A 20845-nucleotide genomic window follows, 5' to 3' on the forward strand; every position below is an offset into this window, starting at 1 on the left:
CCTGATATCATTGCAAGTAAATATAGAATGCGTCTGATACAAATCACTTCACTGCCAAGTTTCGCATTCACATTGCAAACCTTGAACCTGATAACTTGTTAACGAAGATCATCGTATAATCTACCAGTAGTGTTGTGCATTTTACGATGTATGAATTTCGTGAGTCCATTGGATGCAGAACTGGCCGCGACTCTTATTACCCAACTCAGTGACATGCGCGAGCTAGTTGACAATACCAAGGAATTTTGGGCCGGTTGGCACCGGATTCTTAAGGCTGTACCGTGCGACTACACAATGTACAGCATGGGACGCTTCCACGGGAAAAAGAAGTGCAAAGTCAACTACTTGCCGTTTCACTGGATAACGCGCTCCTTATTCACTCCTAATTTGCAGAACTGGCGACTTGGATGAAGAAATCGAAACTCCCGACCACGTTCCATGAAATGCGTAAAAAAAGCTGCAATTTGCAAAAAACAAGTCTCGAGCTATTACGAGCGATCTGCAGCGCCATACGACCTGAATGGGAGTGTCACGACATGTGTTGGAGTACCAAGTCCGGGATTTCAAGCGACGACTCGAAACGGCTGAAGCGACCCTCGAAGCACAGGTTTCGAAACAACGTCGCCTTGCCGCGAAGGTGTCCGATGAATTTCCTGCACGCCCACACGACTAATTGAATACACATTCTCTGTCTTATAACATTGTTGAAGTATATTTCGTAATTTATTTCCTGTCGACCTTTCTCTAATTAAATCAAGTGTGCATTTTCCAATTTGAAACTAAACATCTCAAGCGAAAGGCCGACGACACTGACCACATCCCCGGAACTCCAGAACCTAAGCGTTGCGTCAGTATTATGGAGAGCTCACCGACAGCGCCGCTTGGAGCTTTGATCGACTCGCTTGACGAGGCCGAAGCGTTCTTAGACCGAATTGACCGACCAGCACTAGCGAGGCTCAGTGGGCGCATTGTTTTTACTGATCGACGTGTTGCCGGGTCTACTGTCCTTACAGTGTTCTTTGTTGGTGCGAATGATGATGCGTCCATTGAGGACCTCCAATCGTGCACTTGCCATGCGACTGGCGAGACAAAACGCTCCAACATGCTTATGCTCTACAGTGCTGTTGTGTTCGTTGTTCCTCTCAACCACGATTTCATACCTGGTCGTGTTGCTACATCCACTCGCACGTCAAAGCACAAACCCATATATCAATCGCTTGTCAGTCGGTTATACATCGCGATGTCTGGGTACTATACAGCTTATATTGTTATCACTTGTGTACAGTACATGGGATGGTTGTGTTCAAATAGGATGCTATGATAGCAATCGATGTACCATTCTTCATCGTTGCAGCGGTCGTCGCATTTAGCTTTGATTCTACACGTGTTAGACAGATATCATTGTTTCCTGGGATGGATATCACTGCGGCCGAGCAATACCAATATATAGGCAATGTAGGTTCAACACAATTCCGCCCACACCACCACTCCTACAGCGGGTAATTCGTTGTCCACATGTCTAGATGTCTGGTTCCTAATGATGTTAGACAGATATCTTTGTGCACGCCATTTCGTTGAGCTGCAATACCGTATTTTGGTATAGCTAGTCGAGTATCGGTCGTCGAGGCAACGTCCTTCATTCGATCGCAAGTTGTCTTGTTCCTAAACAGGTTAGAGTGATATCTTTCTTTGAGATTGGATAGCGTCGGAAGACACTGTGGCCAAGGAACACAAACGTAACGACACTACGAGCCACCACACGGCGACTTCGCCCACAATACCACACCAGAAGTCCAATCGAAAAGTGTCAGATTCTCATTTCGGCCCACAGGCTACTATACGCAATTCTAAATAGCCCGCACAACGCATTGTGGATGAATTGAATTCGAATTTCGAAGCTGAAGGTTTTGAACTCCACTGGCCTCAACTGGCTCTTCCAAAATACGTGTTCTTCTAATGAAAATTAGTTTTGTATGGTGCAAGTCTTTAGATGACTTGCACGTTCCTTTCAGTGAAACCCACGAAATGTTGACGTTAAAGCATTAATTGTTACGTTTTTTACCTGATAATTAGGTTAAACGTCCTGAATAATCGGGATACAATGAAAGCTTGTCCAGTTCTATCGTTATTACGGCTTATTTTCCTAAAAAATATAATACAAAGTTAGAATAGCTGTCGAAAGACAAGGTAATTTTTTGTAGTCTTTAGATGACTTGCACCATACCTTCTATGTACTGCTGTGCGTTGTAATGTACGCACTGGAATACTAGTATTTCATACGGTACTACATACTGTGTGTACTGTACTTTCTGTACAGATAATATAAAACAGTCAAATTAGACTGCGGTGTACCGGTACTTCACTTGATTTACTTATTCTTACGTACAATGTACTGCATGTATACTACAGTATGCACTGTATATTCAACTGCACACATCTTGAAGGATTATAATGACACATTTTGAATGTTACTTCACTTGATTAACGTATACTAGAACAATCTACTAAACACATATTAATACTATGTACTGTACTACTACTGTAGTGTGCATCACTTAATTAACATATACTAGTACTGGTACTTCGAAGTACAATGTACTGTACCCATACTATGCACTAGTACTGTATAATTAACTACACATATTATCAAATCGATTCGAAACATGAGCCCCTCAGCAGAATCGAATGTCCTAAGAGAATGGATTAAAGAATCGCCTAACCCAATCAAATCACGTCCTGTAAAATTTCTGCCAATCAAAATGTTTGACCTCTCCGCATTGGGCAAAACCACGTACATACTAATCGTTGTATAGTGCAGTTTGTACCAGCTTAAATGAGATCAAATGGATTCGAATGCTATTTGGCGAAATGACACACAAGTCCAAATTTGAGTGAAATGCACAATATCTTGGAGGATTATTATGACGTATTTTGAATGTTACTTCACTTGATTAAATATGTACTGTATATTCAAGTCCACATATTTTGGAGACTGTTCTGACTTATTTTGAATGTTACCAGTACTTCACTTTATTGACATATACTGTAGTACAATATACTGTACGTATACTATGTACTGTAGTACTGTACTGCACATATCTTGAAGGATTATACTATTGTACTATTTTGAATGTTACTACACTTGATTAAACATCCCCTTCGAAGTACTACCCTAGTATTCAATGTACTGTACGTATACTATGCACTGTACTCCTAGTACTACTTGTAGTACATGTACCAGCCCTCAGGAAAAGTACAGTCGTACTGTACAGACTAATCAGTCAAATTAGACTATTGTTGATTACATTCCAGAATTACTGTAATTCCTAAACGATGGTCGTAAAGAGTGAATTGAATATCTTGAAAGGGCTTAATACGACGCCTTGATTAAAGTATGTATTTATTATTATGACGCATTTGGACGGGTACTTAGACTTTATTAAAGTGTTGTGCATTGTATACCGCTTACGCTTTGGGCGCAGTCTCCTCGTGTGTTCATTGTTTACTTCAAACGTTAACGGTATGTATTACTATACTGCAGTGCACTACAACATAGTACTTACCTCCGTAGTGAAACTTTTGTTAGATTTACCCCTTAACATAAATAATTCGATATGGTAGTGAAAGCGGTGCGTCTTGTCTTTTGGAATCACTTCTCAAAACTCAAATATCGTAACGGACTCAAAAGTTACGTTCATTCTACCCCGACGCCTCCAAAAAAGTTCTCTTAAGTACGTACAATCTTTATCCGTTTTTAATTGTACGACCTATTTTGATCTAAACCTTTGTATATGGTAACTCCTATAAATCAGATATAGCTTGATAAAATTATGAGGAAACACAGTGAAAATCAATCATCATAGTACTTCGTTGCTGTACTATGAATACCTACTGTCAGTAGAACTACTACGTATTAATAGTAGTTGTACGGTACTATTAACTATTAACAGTAGTACTAATAATGTATTAGTACCTTGTACTGTACTGTTGTGTATACAGTGTCAAATCTTGTCCTTTACAGCACAGTACTGTTCTGTACTACAAGTAGTAATCATTAACTGTAAGATGCAGTATCAAATCTAGTCCTTCTAGTACCCCTTCTAGTACAATACAAAGTACTGGCATCATGCTCTCATCGGATGTACCAGACCTTCCTTTGAATGCAAGGTTCACTGAAAATTTCTCCATTCTGTGCATCCGTGTGGAGTACGTACTTCACTTGATTAGCATATACAATCTACTGTACGTGCACAGCAGCACTATGTACTGTACAGTAGTACATGTACCTGTACTCAGGAAGAGTACAGTTGTACTGTACAGGATATCAGTCAAATTAGTCCATTGTTGATTACATTCCCCACACTTGCATTTATAGTGCATTGAATATCTTGAGATAGCTTAATATAACGCATTTTGATGGCTATGTTGAACTTGAGTAAAGTATGTATTGATTATTTTGACGCGTTCGACTGTTACCTTTACTTGAAAAAAGTATGTGTGCACAAATTGTATACCGCTTACGCTTTGGGCGCAGTCTCCCTGTGAATCGTCCAATTACTCTGTGATGCTTAGTGCGCACTACTTTGTAATATCGCCAAATCCCTCTATCGATTTTGTATGGCAGAGTATCCTGTTTTAAATGTTATTAGTACTGCACTTGATTAACGTATACTAGTACTTACGTAACATATACTTACGTGCACAGAAACTACAGAATGTACTGACTGTGAATACTAGTCATTTTGAATGTTACTTCACTTGATTAATGTAAACAATCTACTGAACATATACTATTAATAGTACTACCATGTAATGTACCACTACTGTAGTACATGTACCTATACTTCACTTAATTAACATTACTGTGTACATGTACCTGTTCTTCACTTGATTAACATAAACTAAGTAGTACTTCGATGTACAATGTACTGTCCCAATAATATGTACTATATATTCAGCTTCATATGTTTGGAGGATTATTATGCACTTGATTACTACTAGTACGTAGTAACACATACTAGTATTGTACTACATGTACTATGTACTGTACTACTACTGAAGTATGCGTACTGTTTACTGGTCCACACTGCAATCCATACATCCATTTACAGAGAACCCCGGAAAAGTCCGACCCCCCCCAAAATATCCGACCACCTGTCTAAATTGATGTAATTTTATTCATCGTCGACGCACCTTTGAAATTGAATTTATCCATCACGAAGCCAATCACAAAGCAGTATTAATGAAAGTTTATGATTGGCCTATTCAAATTCAAAATTTGAAACACTTCACTTGACATCATGCCGACGCGACACCGCAAGAAGTCATACTCCATCGACGAAAAGCGAAAGCTCCTGGCTATGTTCGAAGCCACTGCAACGAGCCATCGCAAGAGAGAACCCCGGAAAAGTCCGACCCCCACAAAATATCCGACCACCTGTCTAAAGTGATGTAATTTTATTCATCGTCGACGCACCTTTGAAATTGAATTTATCCATCACGAAGCCAATCACAAAGCAGTATTAATGCAAGTTTATGATTGGCCAAAACGCTTCACTTGACATCATGCCGACGCGACACCGGAAGAAGTCATACTCCATCGACGAAAAGCGAAAGCTCCTGGCCATGTTCACTGCAACGAGCCATCGCAAGTTCTGTGCGGAGCATGGAATACCTCGAAGTACGTGGATCGACTGGCAAAAGCGCCGCACAGAACTTGCGACGACTCGAAGCAACGCCAAGCGCGAGCCACTACGTCCGTCGCTGGGGTCTTAATGCCTCTTCTCTTCCTCTCTGCATATGCTGGACTCGCTTTACGTGTCGGTGGCGGCGGCGGGCATCGCCGAAGGCTGCCTCTTTCCCACGTACTCGGTTCTTACGCGGGAACTGTTTGGTGCCGCGCACTTCGGTAAGAAATTTGGCTACATGACGTTCGCCAATGCCATTGGGTTTCCGCTCATCCTTGGTCCCCTCGCGTCGGCCTTATACCATGTGACCACCACCACGTCCCCGTCCGGGGTTGAAATTTGCCAAGGCCATAGCTGCTTCAATCTGACCTTCCTCATCTGTGTAGCGCTCAATGCAGTGTCCTTGTGTGGGTCTCTCCAACTGCATGCGTAGTTGTGAGGTACTACATACACACTGGATAAATAAACGAAAAAGCAATGTAGTTTTGGGTTGGTGCTGGTCGTTGCTGATGGTACGAAGGGGACATGTGCCAGAGGTGAAGTTAGTTAGCCTCATGGCTGGCTATTCACATGTTTTACGTGCTACTATAGTTTCCAAAATCTACGATACCGTATATTTCCTCATGTAACGTTACGCTCGTAATTTCTACCAATCATATCTAACAATAAAAAAGTAATGAATATTATTACTCTGGCGACATCCCCATACAAAATTTGCTGTAACCCCTGTCGGATATTTCCGGGGTTCTCTGTATTACTACGCTTAGTCCAATACATGATAGAGTATGTATTACAAGTATTAATAGTATCGTGTACTGTACTGTACTAGTTAGTATACAGTTACTGTGCTGTACTACCGGTATTAATAGTAATCATTAACTGTAAGATGCAGTATCAAACTTTGTCCTTCTAGTACTCCTTCCAGTACTAGACAGAGTACTAGCATGATGCTCTCATCGAATGTACAGTACAGTACCAGCCCTTCCTTTGAATGCAAGGTCTATTGAAAATTACTCCATTCTGTGCATCCGCGTGGTGTACGTACTTCATTTGATTAGCATATACAATCTACTAGTACTGTACTACTAGTACTACTGTAGTTCTACTGTAGTACATGTACACAAGAAGAGTACAGTAGTACTTTACAGATTAATCAGTCAAATTAGACTATTGTTGATACATTCCAGAATACCGTAATTACTATACGATGGTCATAAATAGCGCATTGAATATCTTGAGATAGCTTAATATGACGCATTTTGGCAGTTACGTTGAACTTGATTAAAGTATGTATTGATTATTATGACGCTTACCTTACACTTGATTAATGTATTGCGCACAATCGAAACCATCGACAACGACAACAACAACAACATAAATGATCCGAAATCTTCATCCCAACGCAGAGGGACTGCGAAATTGAAATATATTGAACAACGTGTGAAATATACCGCATGTGGGGACATATACCGGACATTAGTCGAAATATACTGTCCCTTTGGGCGAGACGAATGGTAAAGAAATTTTCCAGGGAGCCGATTTTGATGCTCTTTTTTACAATCTCTTCGTCACCAACCACATATTCTGCATTCAGAATCTTCAAGGCCAAATTGGGAAATTCTGCTCTACGTTCGCAAGCAACGATTCATGAACACAAACGTAATATTATAATAATGTAGAAATTATTATAGTTATAATTTCTCAACAGTTTTAATAAATGATACCTCTGATGTAGTAATTATATACATTATTTAACGATTACATTATTTTAAGACTCAAGTATAATATACTTCGAAGTACCTGTTTTAATGATGCGTTTCCATTGTGCTGAAACTTCATTTCAAACCTGGTGGAGTTGTACTCAATTCCAGGCAGAATAAAACCTCTCACGGACTGCACTTTAAACTCCTGAATTCAAATATACCTTTGGATCGAGGAAATACCTCCTAAATAGGGCAAAAGTTATGGCAGTCACAAATCTTGACTTCGTTCCACCCAAACGGACAGCACTGCAACGATGTAGGGTCTAGACGAAATATATCGATTGTTCGGCGAGCATAACGCGCATGACGTGAATCAGTTGTGTGTCGGATGAAACATACCGGAAATAACCTGAACTTAATCGAAAAATGGTGTAGTAAGTACATGCTATTAATAGTTGTACATACTACTAGTACGTAGTAGTATGAACTTGTGGTCCTAACACGTCGTTCAGTGGTGGTCACGAGACTATAAAGCTTACTAGCTATTGTGGTACTACTAGTACTTCCACATCATCCAGCTTGTCACGAGGCTCTAAGGCTCAGTATTTTGAATCTAGTGTGCAGGTGCTGCCATGTGATCAACGTGCACTGACGTCATGGTGGTGATGTCGAGAGACTCCAAAGGTTAGTACTTAGTTTGTGGTGGTGTTGTACTGCTACGTCATCTAGGATGCACGGGCGTCATGGTGGTGTCGAGAGACTCTGAAGCTTAGTAGTTAGATTGTAATGTTGTGGTGGTGCAACGTCATCAACGATGTAGCGTTACGAGCATCATTGCGGTGGTGTTACGAGTCACTAAAACATGCAGTGTTATGGTATTGCGTCCCAGGGACTAATGCTATCGCATGATTGGTTAAAAATTAGAGGTTGATTTGAAGTCGACACCAAACTTCGGCGTAGCCGTACTTTCTGTGTGATACTGGTCATGGAGCCGCTTGATGTGCTGTCTGATGTCGAAAACTTGCATGATATGGACGCACTTGCCATGGGTCATGAAGTTGTCCCAACTAGTGTGGCGTCATTCGCGCATGACACCTTGGGTGACGTAGGTGAGGGCTTCTTCTTCGACGATGCCAACGCGTTAGCCACGAAAATGGTTGTCCGGGGAACCCAGCTTGGTTTTACTGTGTGCAGAATTGGCAATTACATTTCAGTACTAATCTCCACCCTACCCTCGGAGACCGACATAGACTGCTATGGAGGGTGGTCTTGTATTGCAACTTCAAAACTGCTGAGGACAAACCAAACAGTCGAGTGAAGTTGTATCCATGAACGGTCAAGTTCCATTTTGATCGCTCAAAATGAGTTACATGGTTACACAAAGACCTAGTGTTCTTCGAACCGCCTCCTTAAGTTTGCCAACCAACTCACCACGAACGAAATCGAGTTATCAAAGGCCTTATCCAAGGCCTTGGTCGTTACTACTTGCCATCCGGTAAAGTGCGCGAAATCGCCAAGCACCAGAATCCCGGCAGAATGTACTGTACAGTAACAACCTCTTGTACCGCCTGATGGACAGGGGGCGACGACTCTTCCTCGGCAGCGACCGGGATAGCATGTCGAAGTTTTTCGACCTCTGCTATAATGTGCGTGCAAGTGGCGGTTCATTCGAGTATGATTTGGACACGTCAATGACTCTCAAGAGCATCATCCTCCAGGTACAAATCATTTTGTCAATGTGTCATATTTTGTAGCAATATTAGTCAGTCGCAATGGCCACGTATTCCAACGTACCCAGATTTCATCCTCTGCTATAGAACACACAATATGTCGAAGTACACACTCAAGTTAATGCCGTTCACTGTCGTTGATTCGCTTAGCCTCAACACGATATGCGGAATTGCGCTTGATCAGTCTGAAAATCCAGAGGTACTCGACTCTTGTTGTCAAACTTCGTTCTGATGTTAAAAACGATAACTATATTAGATTGTGATGCAATGCCTTTGCGTATTTGGACTGAATGTCCCCGGGGCAACATGTATGACTGACGGGGGAAGTGCGCATCCCAGTAAGATCATTTTGCTCGAATTTATACTTAAAGGAATCAAATATACAATAGATGTGGCCATTGAGTGCAACATGGTTCACGTGATCTGCACGAAATACTTTGAAAAGGAAATTGTGTCCAACTGCACCGGACTTGACCGCTTGGCGGCGGACTACAGGCGAAAGTGCTTCGCATTGATATTCGACAGTATGACACCAGATGACTGCGACCGGCCTCTCTCCCTCGCAGTGGACACGTTTGCCCGGTCGGACAGGACTTGCAACAGTATTTAAAGTATTTGGAGCCACCGTAGTAAAGTCTGTTACGCCTATGCAGGTACAATTATAAAGAAATCTTTACTCTCAAGTTTCAGCTAGGTTCGATATTCACCTTGCTCGACGTCACCGAGGCTCGCCACCACGTCGAATTGAACCCCACGGGAGCATTTCCTACCTGCAACTGCTACGATTTTCTGTCGTCGATGATTCCATGGGTCGTTTGCCATGTATTTATTTCAATATTTCAATATTTTTTGTTGTCGATGATTAATGAGTTGTTAAATTAGGTATTTTCTCCACTTGACAAGCCGCTATTTGCAGTCAACAATTTGGCTCCACAGTGGAGACTGTCGTGTCACCCGCGATATTTGGAGGCATTGAAGCAACTAAATGTGACCGCGCCCTTGCCGTTGACGATGCGTTGCAATTGAGTCCACCAAGTGCTGCCCCATCCACTTCACCCAATGATTAGATGTCTACAAGAAGGTGCACGTCCCCACCAGTGGCGCCATACGAATTATAAAATTCCGAAACGCGTGCATCAGGATTGAGCACCAAGTTGCAGGTCCAGTCTGCAGTAGACACTGGCAGTACGTGGAATGCCCCGGCCTACTTGCTCTGCGATCCGAAGTTGGAATGGTTCTTCCGTCGCATTCATGGATTCTAGCAGTCAAAGACACTCTCAACAGGGCTTGGCTGTAAGTATCGTTGTAGTGCAGGCTGCACACTTTTTCCAACCACAACACACAAAATGGGCCGCAATACCTCTTCAAATTTATGCGTATTCACGATTTCTAGAGGGGTGGGGTTGAACATTTCATTCTACACCAACTCTGACAGTGCCATTGGTTAAAATGGTGCAAACACCTTGGCAAACAATTTACGAGTCCAAATGGTGCCTTTCAATTGGTCAACAGAAATTTCGGCTGTTTTGCACGTCAGTAATATATTTGTACAGGTTTCGACCAACGATTCAAATGCAGGAAAATCCTATTCAAGCCAATGAAACTTATGCATTCATAATGCACTTTGATTGGACAAATTCTGACAAAATAAATATGGAGTGTACTTGATGTTTGTATGCAGAAACATGCACAATTGATTAATAATTTCCAGTCAGAGTTTCGAGAATCGAGAGCTAAAACACTAAAATCGCGTTTTCTCGGCTCACAGATCGATCCAGAGCCCAGGGACCTCATTTTTGGAGTCCTAGCGAGAAGGTACTTTGGCCATGAGGCGAAGGCACAGAGTATGGACAGCCCATTAGTCCATATAGGTGCGTATTCGATTACTCAATCATTCGTTTACAGCATCTTCAGTTTCACGCGCTTGGGCATCCGTTCGAGCGTAGGCAGCAGCTTCTGGAAGCGGACTAACATCTCGAACGCAGACGACCAACGTGTGGCTTGGAGGAGCCTCGACTTCAACGATGTCAGCTTCTTTAACTCCGCCGCATTGTTGAGTGCCTTGCATGACAACATGACCTTTTGGACTTTCGCCAGCAGGTCAGCAAACTCGCCTTCCATGAGGTCTTGTTGAACCGATGCGATGCACTTCCGAGCAGAGGTACCTTCATGTCTGTCGTCATCTTCTTGTTGACAGAGCAATTCTCCGCGACAATGAAGGTGATGCAGAGGAGGTAGAGTGCTTTAACTTGGGCAGTGAACGTGCTTGTCCGTGGTGTGCGACACGACTTCATCGGTTTCAGAGCCCAGTTAGAGTTCATCGACCCCTTGGACATCGGCGAGGCTCGTGTCTTTGATGAGATAAATCATCGAGAGCAGGACCTCTTTTCCATCGCCCGCCTTCACGTAGACAGCAAACAGTGCAATGAAATGTCACTCATGTGTGTCCATCCATCGAGGACCACTCCGAACTTGTCCGGCAGTTCCTTCATGATGTCTTCGACGACTGAGGCGCGCAGCAGATGCATGTAGTGCTTGACTTGATTGTGCGATAGTCCCTTGAAGGAGGCGTACTCATGGGTGCGCTCCTTTTCAAACCAGCTGAAAGGCAGATCGTCGCTGATAGTCCAATCGAGAGTCTTGAAGACGACTTCACTCTTGGTGTTCACGAACGCTGATGGGATGAGGTGCGCGTGGAGGCCGCCGTAGGTTGACTGAGGCATAGTCTTCTGCCTAGTAGCAGTGTGATTGTACGTCACATGGGAGCGAACGTTGCTCTTCCCAGAAGATTTTTAACCTGAACAGTGCCCTTGGGAGTCAGAGGACAAAAGCATCACTTGAATGTCATGGCGCTGGAAACGGGGTCTACACGATCGGGGGACCAAGGAAAACGTCCACGATTTCGTTCGTGGTCCAAGACTCACGCGTGGGCTGGGGTCGAAGGACTTGCTGACGTGTTCCAGACATTTGGTATTTGTGTTGCGTGGATGTTGCGAGCTCTTTCGAGTCCCCAATGTGATAGAAGATTGGAACATGTGAGCCAGCCTAAGAATTGACCAGTCATATTTTAGGGTGCTCATAAATTGTTCAATCAGGTTTATTGGATTCGGAAAACCAAAATTATTGCAATATTTCTTCAGTAAAATAACAAGCAATAATTCTCTGAAACCAATAACTATGGCAATATTACTTGGGGTCCAATAAAATAACTAAAATAATTCTGGGGAAAACAATAACCATTGCAATATACTTCGCACTTTCAATAAATAGTTTTATTGTTCAGGCACAATATAATAAAATATTTATTTAAATACATTTAAATAATTGTTTTCACAATATATTTTTGACAATCGCTGATAACAACCCTCGCACAAAGTTGTCAACAAGGCTGATTCGCCTCTTAAGCAAACAATCCAAATCAAAGACTTCTTAGTGTTTGCAAGCGCTCGTGCAAGTCCCACGATAAAATCAGCTATGGACGTACTAGTAATTGACAAGTGCAACAAGCAGCCATCAACAAAGCCATCAACAATTCACGTACAGTACCTCTACATGCACGAAACAAATCATGGATAAACCGGGAAATCGAAACATGTATGCATTGCCGACTTCGGCTATCGTCGGGCGATGTGAATGATCCATGCATTCAACCAAGTAATAGCATTAACTCAACACTCAATATCATTTACGTGTTGTAAGAGACAACGTACCATTGTGTGTAAGACCCCACTTGACGCCAACGGAAGGTTGTGCGTTTTTTCTTATTTGCCTTGGGGCCATGGACTTTGTTGGGCAATGATGTGACAGTGACCAAAAGTCATTTATCCGGATGGTTATCCGTGTGCGCCGAAAAGTGGAAACCTCAGTGATGATAGGCATCACAGCAAAGCGGCGGTGGCGGACTGTGAAGAGTATCGCAGTGAGTGGTATCGGACAGTGAAGTGAAGCGACGGTTGAAATATTGTAGTGTGGTGTGGTTGACGGTAGCGGCTGTGGGCATCGAAGTGCGCAGTATGGTGGCGGCGGTGGACGGTGGAGCGCAGCCGCGAATGTGTACAGTACATGACGACGTCGTTGTATCGGCTGATAAGGCAGGTACTGGTGGTCGTGTGGCTGAACATGAGAGTCTCGTAGGTTGAAATTTGCACCACTTACTCTCATAAGTCCTTTTACACCAATCATGCAATCCTAAAGGGAACGACGTTGAATAAGGCCGCGTCAAATTAACTCACCGGATAACCAATCATAATCCAGAGTTTTTAATTATACGATTTCATTGGCTGAAAATATTTGGCGGCAATTTTAAATAGATTAATGGCTATCTACCTCCACAAACCAATCGCCTCCCCAAATGGCTTGGGATGGTGGGTGCATATGCAGCCGAAAGGTGTTGTTCACCGTACGAGACCTACGATCGCACAGAAGTTGCACGACGTGGCCATAGCGACTGACACGAGTGTGAGCCATGCAGCCAATGTCCTCGGATACGGCGAACTGACCTTGCGACGTTGGGTTCAGCAGCAGACCATGCTCCAGCAGTCCCGCTCGGGGCAATTTCAATGACTAGACCTCTTGTTCAGTGACTGAGTTGAGAACGAGAACGTGCTCATTGCCAATTTGCGTTGTAAACGACCGTAACGATAGTGACTGGCCTATATTCTGACTTTTTGTCTGTGATTGGCGTAATTACTTGGTAGACATTTGAATTGATCATTTGCTCGATCTTTTTGTACCATGTGTTTTTACTGACATCACTTTCAAAAGTAACAAACAACGGCTTGGCACATAGCTCAACGGTTAGAGCGACGGCATCAAAGCGATAGAGGCGGGGACCCTGGGTTCAATCCCGGGTAGTGGCAAGCTTTTTTCCCGAATTGAAAAAGTTATTCTATTTTTTATGAATGATCGCAACCATTAAAAAAAATTGTCGAATCTATAACTAGACACCACTTGACCAACGCCGGTCGATTTGAGGCGAAACTGCGTCAAGTCGTCTCGCGCGTCGAGCTCGATATTGGACTTGATTTCGACACCGCTTCCTTGTCATTTCAGCAGACATACTGCTGTACCTAGCCAGCACACCATGGTAGTAGATACCATCCGCCCCACGCAGGGGTATCCACGACACGTGCGCATTGGTCAAAGCACAGCAAAACACGCGATACTCGATCAACTTGGACTCGTAGGTGGTGGACATAATTCTCCAGAGACTGCACTGTCCAAAGTAATTCTCCTCCAGGACACGATCAGAGGACACCCTGCTGTTGCGCTCGAGTTCACGCGGGGTACGAAACCCACCTTGCGGTCGTCGCTTCGGCTGGACGGATCGAAACTCATGCTGGATTCCTTGGTGTCCCATATCGACCAAGACACTCCATGTGGTAGGCCAACGATCCACTTCCAGGACGCGGTGAACCATCTTCTCGAATGTTGGTGCTTTCATTCGAAAATCCAAAGCATGTTTGTACCATGCGTTGTAGTGCTTGAGGACAACCAGCGTCATGAAGAACGCATCCTTGGACGACACCGGTGATTTGCGTCCTCGCCCCAGTGTCCAAGCAGGGACCACGACGGACTCAACGATCGCCCAGATCGTTTCGAATTCGGGTTGAGTCAGATTTATCATGGTGGCGAGGGCAGCGTTGCCACCCTGCAAGTGGAAACGATCCACGATGGGTGTCGGCGAATCATAAGCGACTTGCTGAGCATAGTCATGGTAGACTTGACTCATCTCCTCCATGTTGAGGTTTTCGTCGTCGATGTCGCGTTGAAGGCGGTCAAGTACAGCGTTGGGGTCGATTTGGGGCGTTGGGTACAAAAGCGTTGTGATATATGGACGTCGTGGTAGTGTAGTGCAGAATCGTATACAGTTATGCAGAGGCATGTCATATACGATGTAACTTCTGCATCCTTGAGCCATATTGCAATTCATAAGATGAATTCTTCAGTGACTCAATGACGTAGCATTTGCCCAATCTCTACCATGTTTTCAAAGTAAATACGGGATCACCTACACAAATCAATACGATTTAATTGCCCGTCATTATTTTCAACTTTCGTAACTGAAAAAAAATTGCGAAAATGAACAAGAGGTCTACTGGTACCCTTATTTTGAGAATAATTCCCTCATTAAAACAGTTCCACTGTTGTTTTGACCCGAAATACTGTTTCAATGAGGGAATTATTACATCCGGATACACCTTTTCTCTGTAACCTGGGACTCCGTCCTACCCCCGGAGTACGTACTACTTACTGCGTATTAATGACGGTTAAGTATCAAGCGTACGAGAGACAGTTGTGTTCTCGACGTGGTGTCGATAAGGAATGCACAGTCGACGGACGCAGCCGGTCACTCGCATTCAACTTTACATACCTCTGGGGATTTAATATACTGTCAGAACTTTCGGAGTAGAGACCACTACCCTCTCCATCGTTAAGAGCAGAATACACTTAACGTTACCAGTGTAGTACTTCTCTCAGGGGGATTCTGTTCGTTACGCAGAGGGGATACTCTTAGCGTGAAATTTGTTACCGGTGCTGTATGTCTCCATTCAAGACTGCGAAGTCAATAATGCGAGATTGTAACCAATCACATGAGCGCGTGCAACTTGATTGGTTAAAATATATTTCGCCGAAAATGCCTCCTACAAATTCCGATCACAACTGGCAAAACTGATTTCGTAGGGAAAATGTTCCTACTTTTACTCTTACTTGAAGTTACGTGCTGAAGTAGTCCATTTCGCCTATATATTTCCTATACGACAATCCGATTGGACGAGGCGGTTGTCGCAGCAGCAACATATCACTAACATTTAACATGTACGGCTTTCTATTGGTTGAAATACTGCCGAGACACGAAACGGTGTCGAGAAGCATAAGTAAAACGGCACGAACCAGCAGGAGCACACACTGTTGTGGTCGGTGGCAGTCAGCCGGCGCCCCACCATGATGCATGGGGACCAATGGTGAGATCTCTTTCGTAGCCCATTCCACACAATAACGTTTGCGACTTTTAAGACGTACGGATGCGGCTAAGAGTAATGGTTGCGCTTTAGGTAGGTCCTGATTAAACATTACTGTAGCTACGCCAACACCACCTTACCTGCAGTAGTGATTCCAATTGCCCCTCATTTACTGTTAAGCATCCCGGATGCTTGTAAACAGAGGTTGGGAAAATACTATTTTTTACTTATTCCTGTCGAAAATGAATAATGAAACGTATTTTTTTCAACCCACGAAGAGAATTACTTATTCTTTCTATACCTGCGGTGAATAACTTATTCGGCGAGAGTAGTGGGGTGAATAATTTATTGAATAATTCTTCAAAACCCACAGAGAATCAATGCACCTAGTTTTCATCCAATGAAGTTGCCAAAATCCTCAGAAAACCCAAACCCTAGCAAGTATACGTTTGTAGAGAATCACACGCTTTTTTGCCATGCGCTGATTGGCTCAATAACTATTTCTTCTCAGTGATTGGGTATAAAAAAGATTGTTTTTTCGAGCATTTCCATACAAAATTACAATTAACATTGTTTTAAATTTTCAGCTTCTTCATGATGGCATGTACAGCACACAGCAGGTCCTCATAGTCGGCTAGCAAATCACCGACGAACAAATTGAACCGATGAGACGCACAACCCACCATAGGGAAATAAAAAAGAAAAGTACTCCAAATAGGATAAAACCTACTTTTAAAGCACATCTACTTCTCAAGGAATTTGGACATCATGGCCACCATGATTTGGTCCATCTTAGCTTGACGCGTTTCGCGTTGGATATCCATTGCTTCTAGTCGCTCCAGGCGTTTAGCTTCTCGCTCATCACGTTCAGCAGCAAGTTGCATTTGATATTGGCGGTACTCTAGCTCCATCGCTTGCTGTCGCTCTTGCATGGCTGCTAGGACTCCAAACGTGTGTTTTCGCGCGTCACGCTGCTCAAACACCAAACGACGCTTGATGGCTTCGTTTTCCGCGCTATCAGCCAGGATTTCGTCAATTCGACGACGGCGTTGGGCCGTTTGGCTCATGGTCTGCTCGCTGTTCGCTAACTGACCGATCGTCGCAAGTTCTGTAGGGTCCAAGCCAGTCCGTGGCGTTGCAAAAAGAGTAAAAGGTGAAAATACCGGTGTCGGGGCTGATGGAGGGTCGGAGCTGCCGTCGCTGTCGTTGTTGACATCGTTTTCATTGTCCTCGTTTTCGTCACCAGATCCCATATCGAGAACGGACATCCGAGCCTCCATGGCGCGGTTGATTCGTTTGGCGCGTTTTACGTCCTCTGGACAGTCGGGGTCGCCGGTTGATTTCTTGGAGTTGCGGAGGGACTTGAACTTCCGACGCATACTCTCCGTGTCGCGTACAACCCAGACGCTGTTTTGCTCAATCCGCGAATTATAATCCGCCTGCACATCATCCCATTGGTTTGATCCAAGTCGTAGATGCGATTCGATGCAGTCCAACATCGACATCACTTCTGGATTGCTCCATCCCTTCCCACGCCCTTTCCCTTTCGGCGCCATGTTGAAATTCAAATGCCAGAATTGTGTCTGTCGTCCATCAATCGTCGCAAATTCTAACCAATAAAGGGTCCCAAAAAAGTGAAAACTGTGACAATTTCTAAGCACAGGTAAGACAGCATGGTCAATAATAATCGACTTGTGTACGGATAATTTTAAGTCAGAAGCGGCTCAAATATACTTTGTGACAGTTTCTGAAGTCCCCCACTGTACTATTATACGTATAGATAAAATGGCCGCTGCGACAAATATATCCGACAACTATCTGATTGGTTAAAAGTAGAAGCCTATTGGCTTTCATTGGCAGATGTCTCTTCAATGTCAATACAATGACCAAGTAAAGTATCTTGGTTTTTTCGAATGTATCGACGTACATAGTCCTGTTTGCTGGCGGGGGCTAAAGGACGTACTATTATAGTACGTTCAATATTACGTGGAGGAATTACCTTGGTTACTTTGCGCTACACAAGCCACTCATCAGGCATGCTTACCTCGTTCCTTGCTCGCCAACGACAACGAAGTACAGTAAACACTCCGTGGACATCGTAGCGAGCGTGACCATTCACTGTAAAGAACCCTACCGCTGGAGTACATGTGCACTTCTAGATTTACATTTATAACTCACTGGTGCACGAGTTTGCCACCTTAGAATAAGTTTGTGAGCTCGCAATTACTTCCCATCGTCTCAATCAACTCTGTGATGAGTGTTTTGAGATACCTGTGAGGTCTCTCGCAGCAATATAAGTGATGTTAGTAGTTGTAGTATTGAAAATATGAGTATTTAGTGTTGTGGTGGAAGGGGGCACACATTGAAGGGAGGTCGCAGTTAGTGTTATAAGCATCCCCACTGTGCAGATGCTAGCAGTGGGGATGCTCAGAGGTTGGGAAAGAGTTATTTTTATTGGAATATATTAATTTAAAAGTATAAATAAATTATTCTGAAATCCTTTCAAAAGAATAAATAATTCGTTTGCACTTCGAGAGAGAATAAGTATTGACCTGGACCTCTATAAAAAAATAAGTATTGAGTTTTGGCTAACCTCCAGTCAATTCAAAGTGCTGTAAACAAAGACCAATCATTTCCGTGCAAATCGAATGCAACCACAGCCATTAACTTCACACATAGTTACAATGAAACCAAACAAACACAATTCATTTTGATGACCAACGACAACAACCAACCATCGCCCCTTGGTGGAAAACAACTCGCCGAGCTGTACTTTACACGTACCTCACCTGAATCGACGCTTTGGCTTTGTAAATGTGGGAAGTGCCGCACACAAAACGGCACTGGGTACACGAATTTGACGCCGCACATTGAGCGCGAACACCCCGGGTACCTGAACTATGACGCCACAGCCCCGATTTCGGAGCAGAATCTGTTCATGCCCCTGTTCGCGCGCAGTGTGCGGAACGTGTACGGCTGGCTGACCTGTATTACGCCGTCACTGTTGCCCTTCAACTTTTGTGAAAACGACATGGCTCGCCGCTACTCGAACCTTGGCCCCATCAGCAACAAGACGCTCATGAAATGGATGCACCATATGTGTCGTTGGTTGGAAGCGAAGCTAAAGTAGACCCTGCCCGAGTCGTTTGCGTGTGTATTTGATGCCTGGACAAGTGGGTCGACGCATTATGTGGCGGTCTTTGCGTCGTTCCCAAGTGATTCGTTCGTGGATACGAGAAGGTGTTGCTCGCATTGTCGCCTATGAACGACGAAGATTCATTGAGTGCTGCAGCCTTCCTGGATTTTTTTGACTTTGTCCTCCATGTGTACGGCAAACGGCGCCGAAATGTGTTGGCACTTATTAGGATATGTATGCCTAATTCATTGTGTTACGAATTTGACTAATGCCGGTGCGTCGCACACGGAAATTGTACAACTCGAAGATGTTGTCCTAGCGCATTTGTCGCTGCTCAAGGTTGTACGGCAATGGCAATAAAAGTTGTCGATAAACTTGCTCCACAGCGCCCATACCCCATTCTGCGGCTTGTCGCAGAGCAGTGATGGTGTTGCTCATAAGCAACAAACCCTAGCGACATGCCGGTGATGCTCGCTCGAGGTCTCCGTCCTTCAGCAGTGTGCGAATTTTGCCGATCAAACCATCGCTGACCGGGAACGCCGAATCCGCCACAACACCGTGGCCATCCTCAGTAAACCTTCGGTGACGCAGCTTCATCTGTAAACGAAGGCTTGTGTCACCATCATTCCAACTACCGACGAAGTTGTGGCGACACCAAACAATCGTCCCGTCGACACCGAACAACAGGGTCCCAGTAACGAAGGTGCAGTGCAACCAGCCATTGTACATCGCATTCTGCAGGTCAGCCGATGAGGGCTTGCGCACTTTGTAGTTCTTGCCATCTAAAAAGCCCCACACACCACGCACAAGGCTCTCTCTGGCACGGACTTTGATGGCCCATTTGCGTTGGAGTTGCTTGCTTGGGTATCGGACTTGAGCATCACGGAGGCAGCGCAGTGCTTTTGCAAGGGCTTATTCCGCCTTCGCCATGTAGCGGACAGCGTGGACGGAGGTATGCCAAACACTTCACAGAGGGTCTTGGGTTCACAAGCAGCGGTGTAAAAGTGCAGCACCAGGGCTAACGCTTGGTGTTTAAAGGGCAGCTTGGGTGGTCTCCCTGCTTTTCCAAAGCCGGATTTGATCTGGTAGTGCTTGGAGAACTCGCGCAAGACGTCGTCGAAGTCGTTGGGTGCGATTGAGACGGTGGCGATGTATGCGCTTGGGATCTGGGCTGTGTATATCGCCATGCGCTGTGGAGAGGAGACGTGAGAGATTCACATTTAAGATAGTGTCTCTCTTTTATTGTGAGCTGTGCTCGATATAACCTCATTGTATCCGCGAGGGAGGTGTCGATATCGTCGTCGTCATCCATGTGCATCCACCACCGCATCAAGAGCGTCATTTTTTGCCGCTCAGCCACCATTCCATATATCTGTAAACGGTATCCGGGTAAAATACGACACTGTCGGCACAAACTTGTTGTGTTGTGGTTGGAAAACGTAATGCAACCTGCACTACAACGATTCTTACAGCCAATCCCTGTTGAGAGTGTTTTTGATTGGCTAGAATTCATGAATGCGACGGAAGAACCATTCCAACTTCAGGTCACATTGCAAGTCGGCCGAGTCATTCCACGTCCTGCCAGTGTCTACTGTGCCCTGGACCATCTACAAGCACAAGCAAACAC

General features: G+C 44.2%; 5 protein-coding genes and 1 pseudogene across 6 annotated transcripts; 3 read left to right on the top strand and 3 right to left on the bottom strand.

The window, feature by feature from the left end:
* Positions 1-5799: 5799 nt before the first annotated feature.
* H257_08002 (hypothetical protein) lies at positions 5800-6120 on the top strand (the record flags this gene model as incomplete). Its single annotated transcript, XM_009833758.1, has 1 exon — positions 5800-6120. One exon carries the CDS (start codon positions 5800-5802, stop codon positions 6118-6120), a length of 321 nt encoding a protein of 106 aa, XP_009832060.1.
* Positions 6121-9529: 3409 nt separating this feature from the next.
* On the top strand, positions 9530-10382 carry H257_08003 (hypothetical protein; the record flags this gene model as incomplete). The annotated part of the gene is made up of 3 exons (XM_009833759.1): positions 9530-9702; positions 10037-10155; positions 10261-10382. The coding sequence occupies 3 exons, from the start codon at positions 9530-9532 to the stop codon at positions 10380-10382; spliced, it is 414 nt and encodes a 137-aa protein (XP_009832061.1).
* A 637-nt stretch (positions 10383-11019) lies between these two features.
* Positions 11020-14860, bottom strand: H257_08004 (hypothetical protein; the record flags this gene model as incomplete). Its single annotated transcript, XM_009833760.1, has 6 exons — positions 11020-11268; positions 11446-11520; positions 11583-11853; positions 11990-12165; positions 14080-14159; positions 14218-14860. The coding sequence occupies 6 exons, from the start codon at positions 14858-14860 to the stop codon at positions 11020-11022; spliced, it is 1494 nt and encodes a 497-aa protein (XP_009832062.1).
* On the top strand, positions 13901-13979 carry H257_08005 (annotated as a pseudogene). The gene has a single exon. The product of its transcript is annotated as a tRNA-OTHER (tRNA).
* A 1965-nt stretch (positions 14861-16825) lies between the features above and the next one.
* On the bottom strand, positions 16826-17638 carry H257_08006 (hypothetical protein; the record flags this gene model as incomplete). Its single annotated transcript, XM_009833761.1, has 1 exon — positions 16826-17638. The coding sequence occupies one exon, from the start codon at positions 17636-17638 to the stop codon at positions 16826-16828; it is 813 nt and encodes a 270-aa protein (XP_009832063.1).
* Positions 17639-20000: 2362 nt separating this feature from the next.
* H257_08007 (hypothetical protein) lies at positions 20001-20405 on the bottom strand (the record flags this gene model as incomplete). The annotated part of the gene is made up of 1 exon (XM_009833762.1): positions 20001-20405. The coding sequence occupies one exon, from the start codon at positions 20403-20405 to the stop codon at positions 20001-20003; it is 405 nt and encodes a 134-aa protein (XP_009832064.1).
* Positions 20406-20845: the final 440 nt, after the last annotated feature.

Source organism: Aphanomyces astaci, assembly GCF_000520075.1.
Source record: "Aphanomyces astaci strain APO3 unplaced genomic scaffold supercont1.17, whole genome shotgun sequence".
Lineage (NCBI taxonomy): Eukaryota > Oomycota > Saprolegniomycetes > Saprolegniales > Verrucalvaceae > Aphanomyces > Aphanomyces astaci.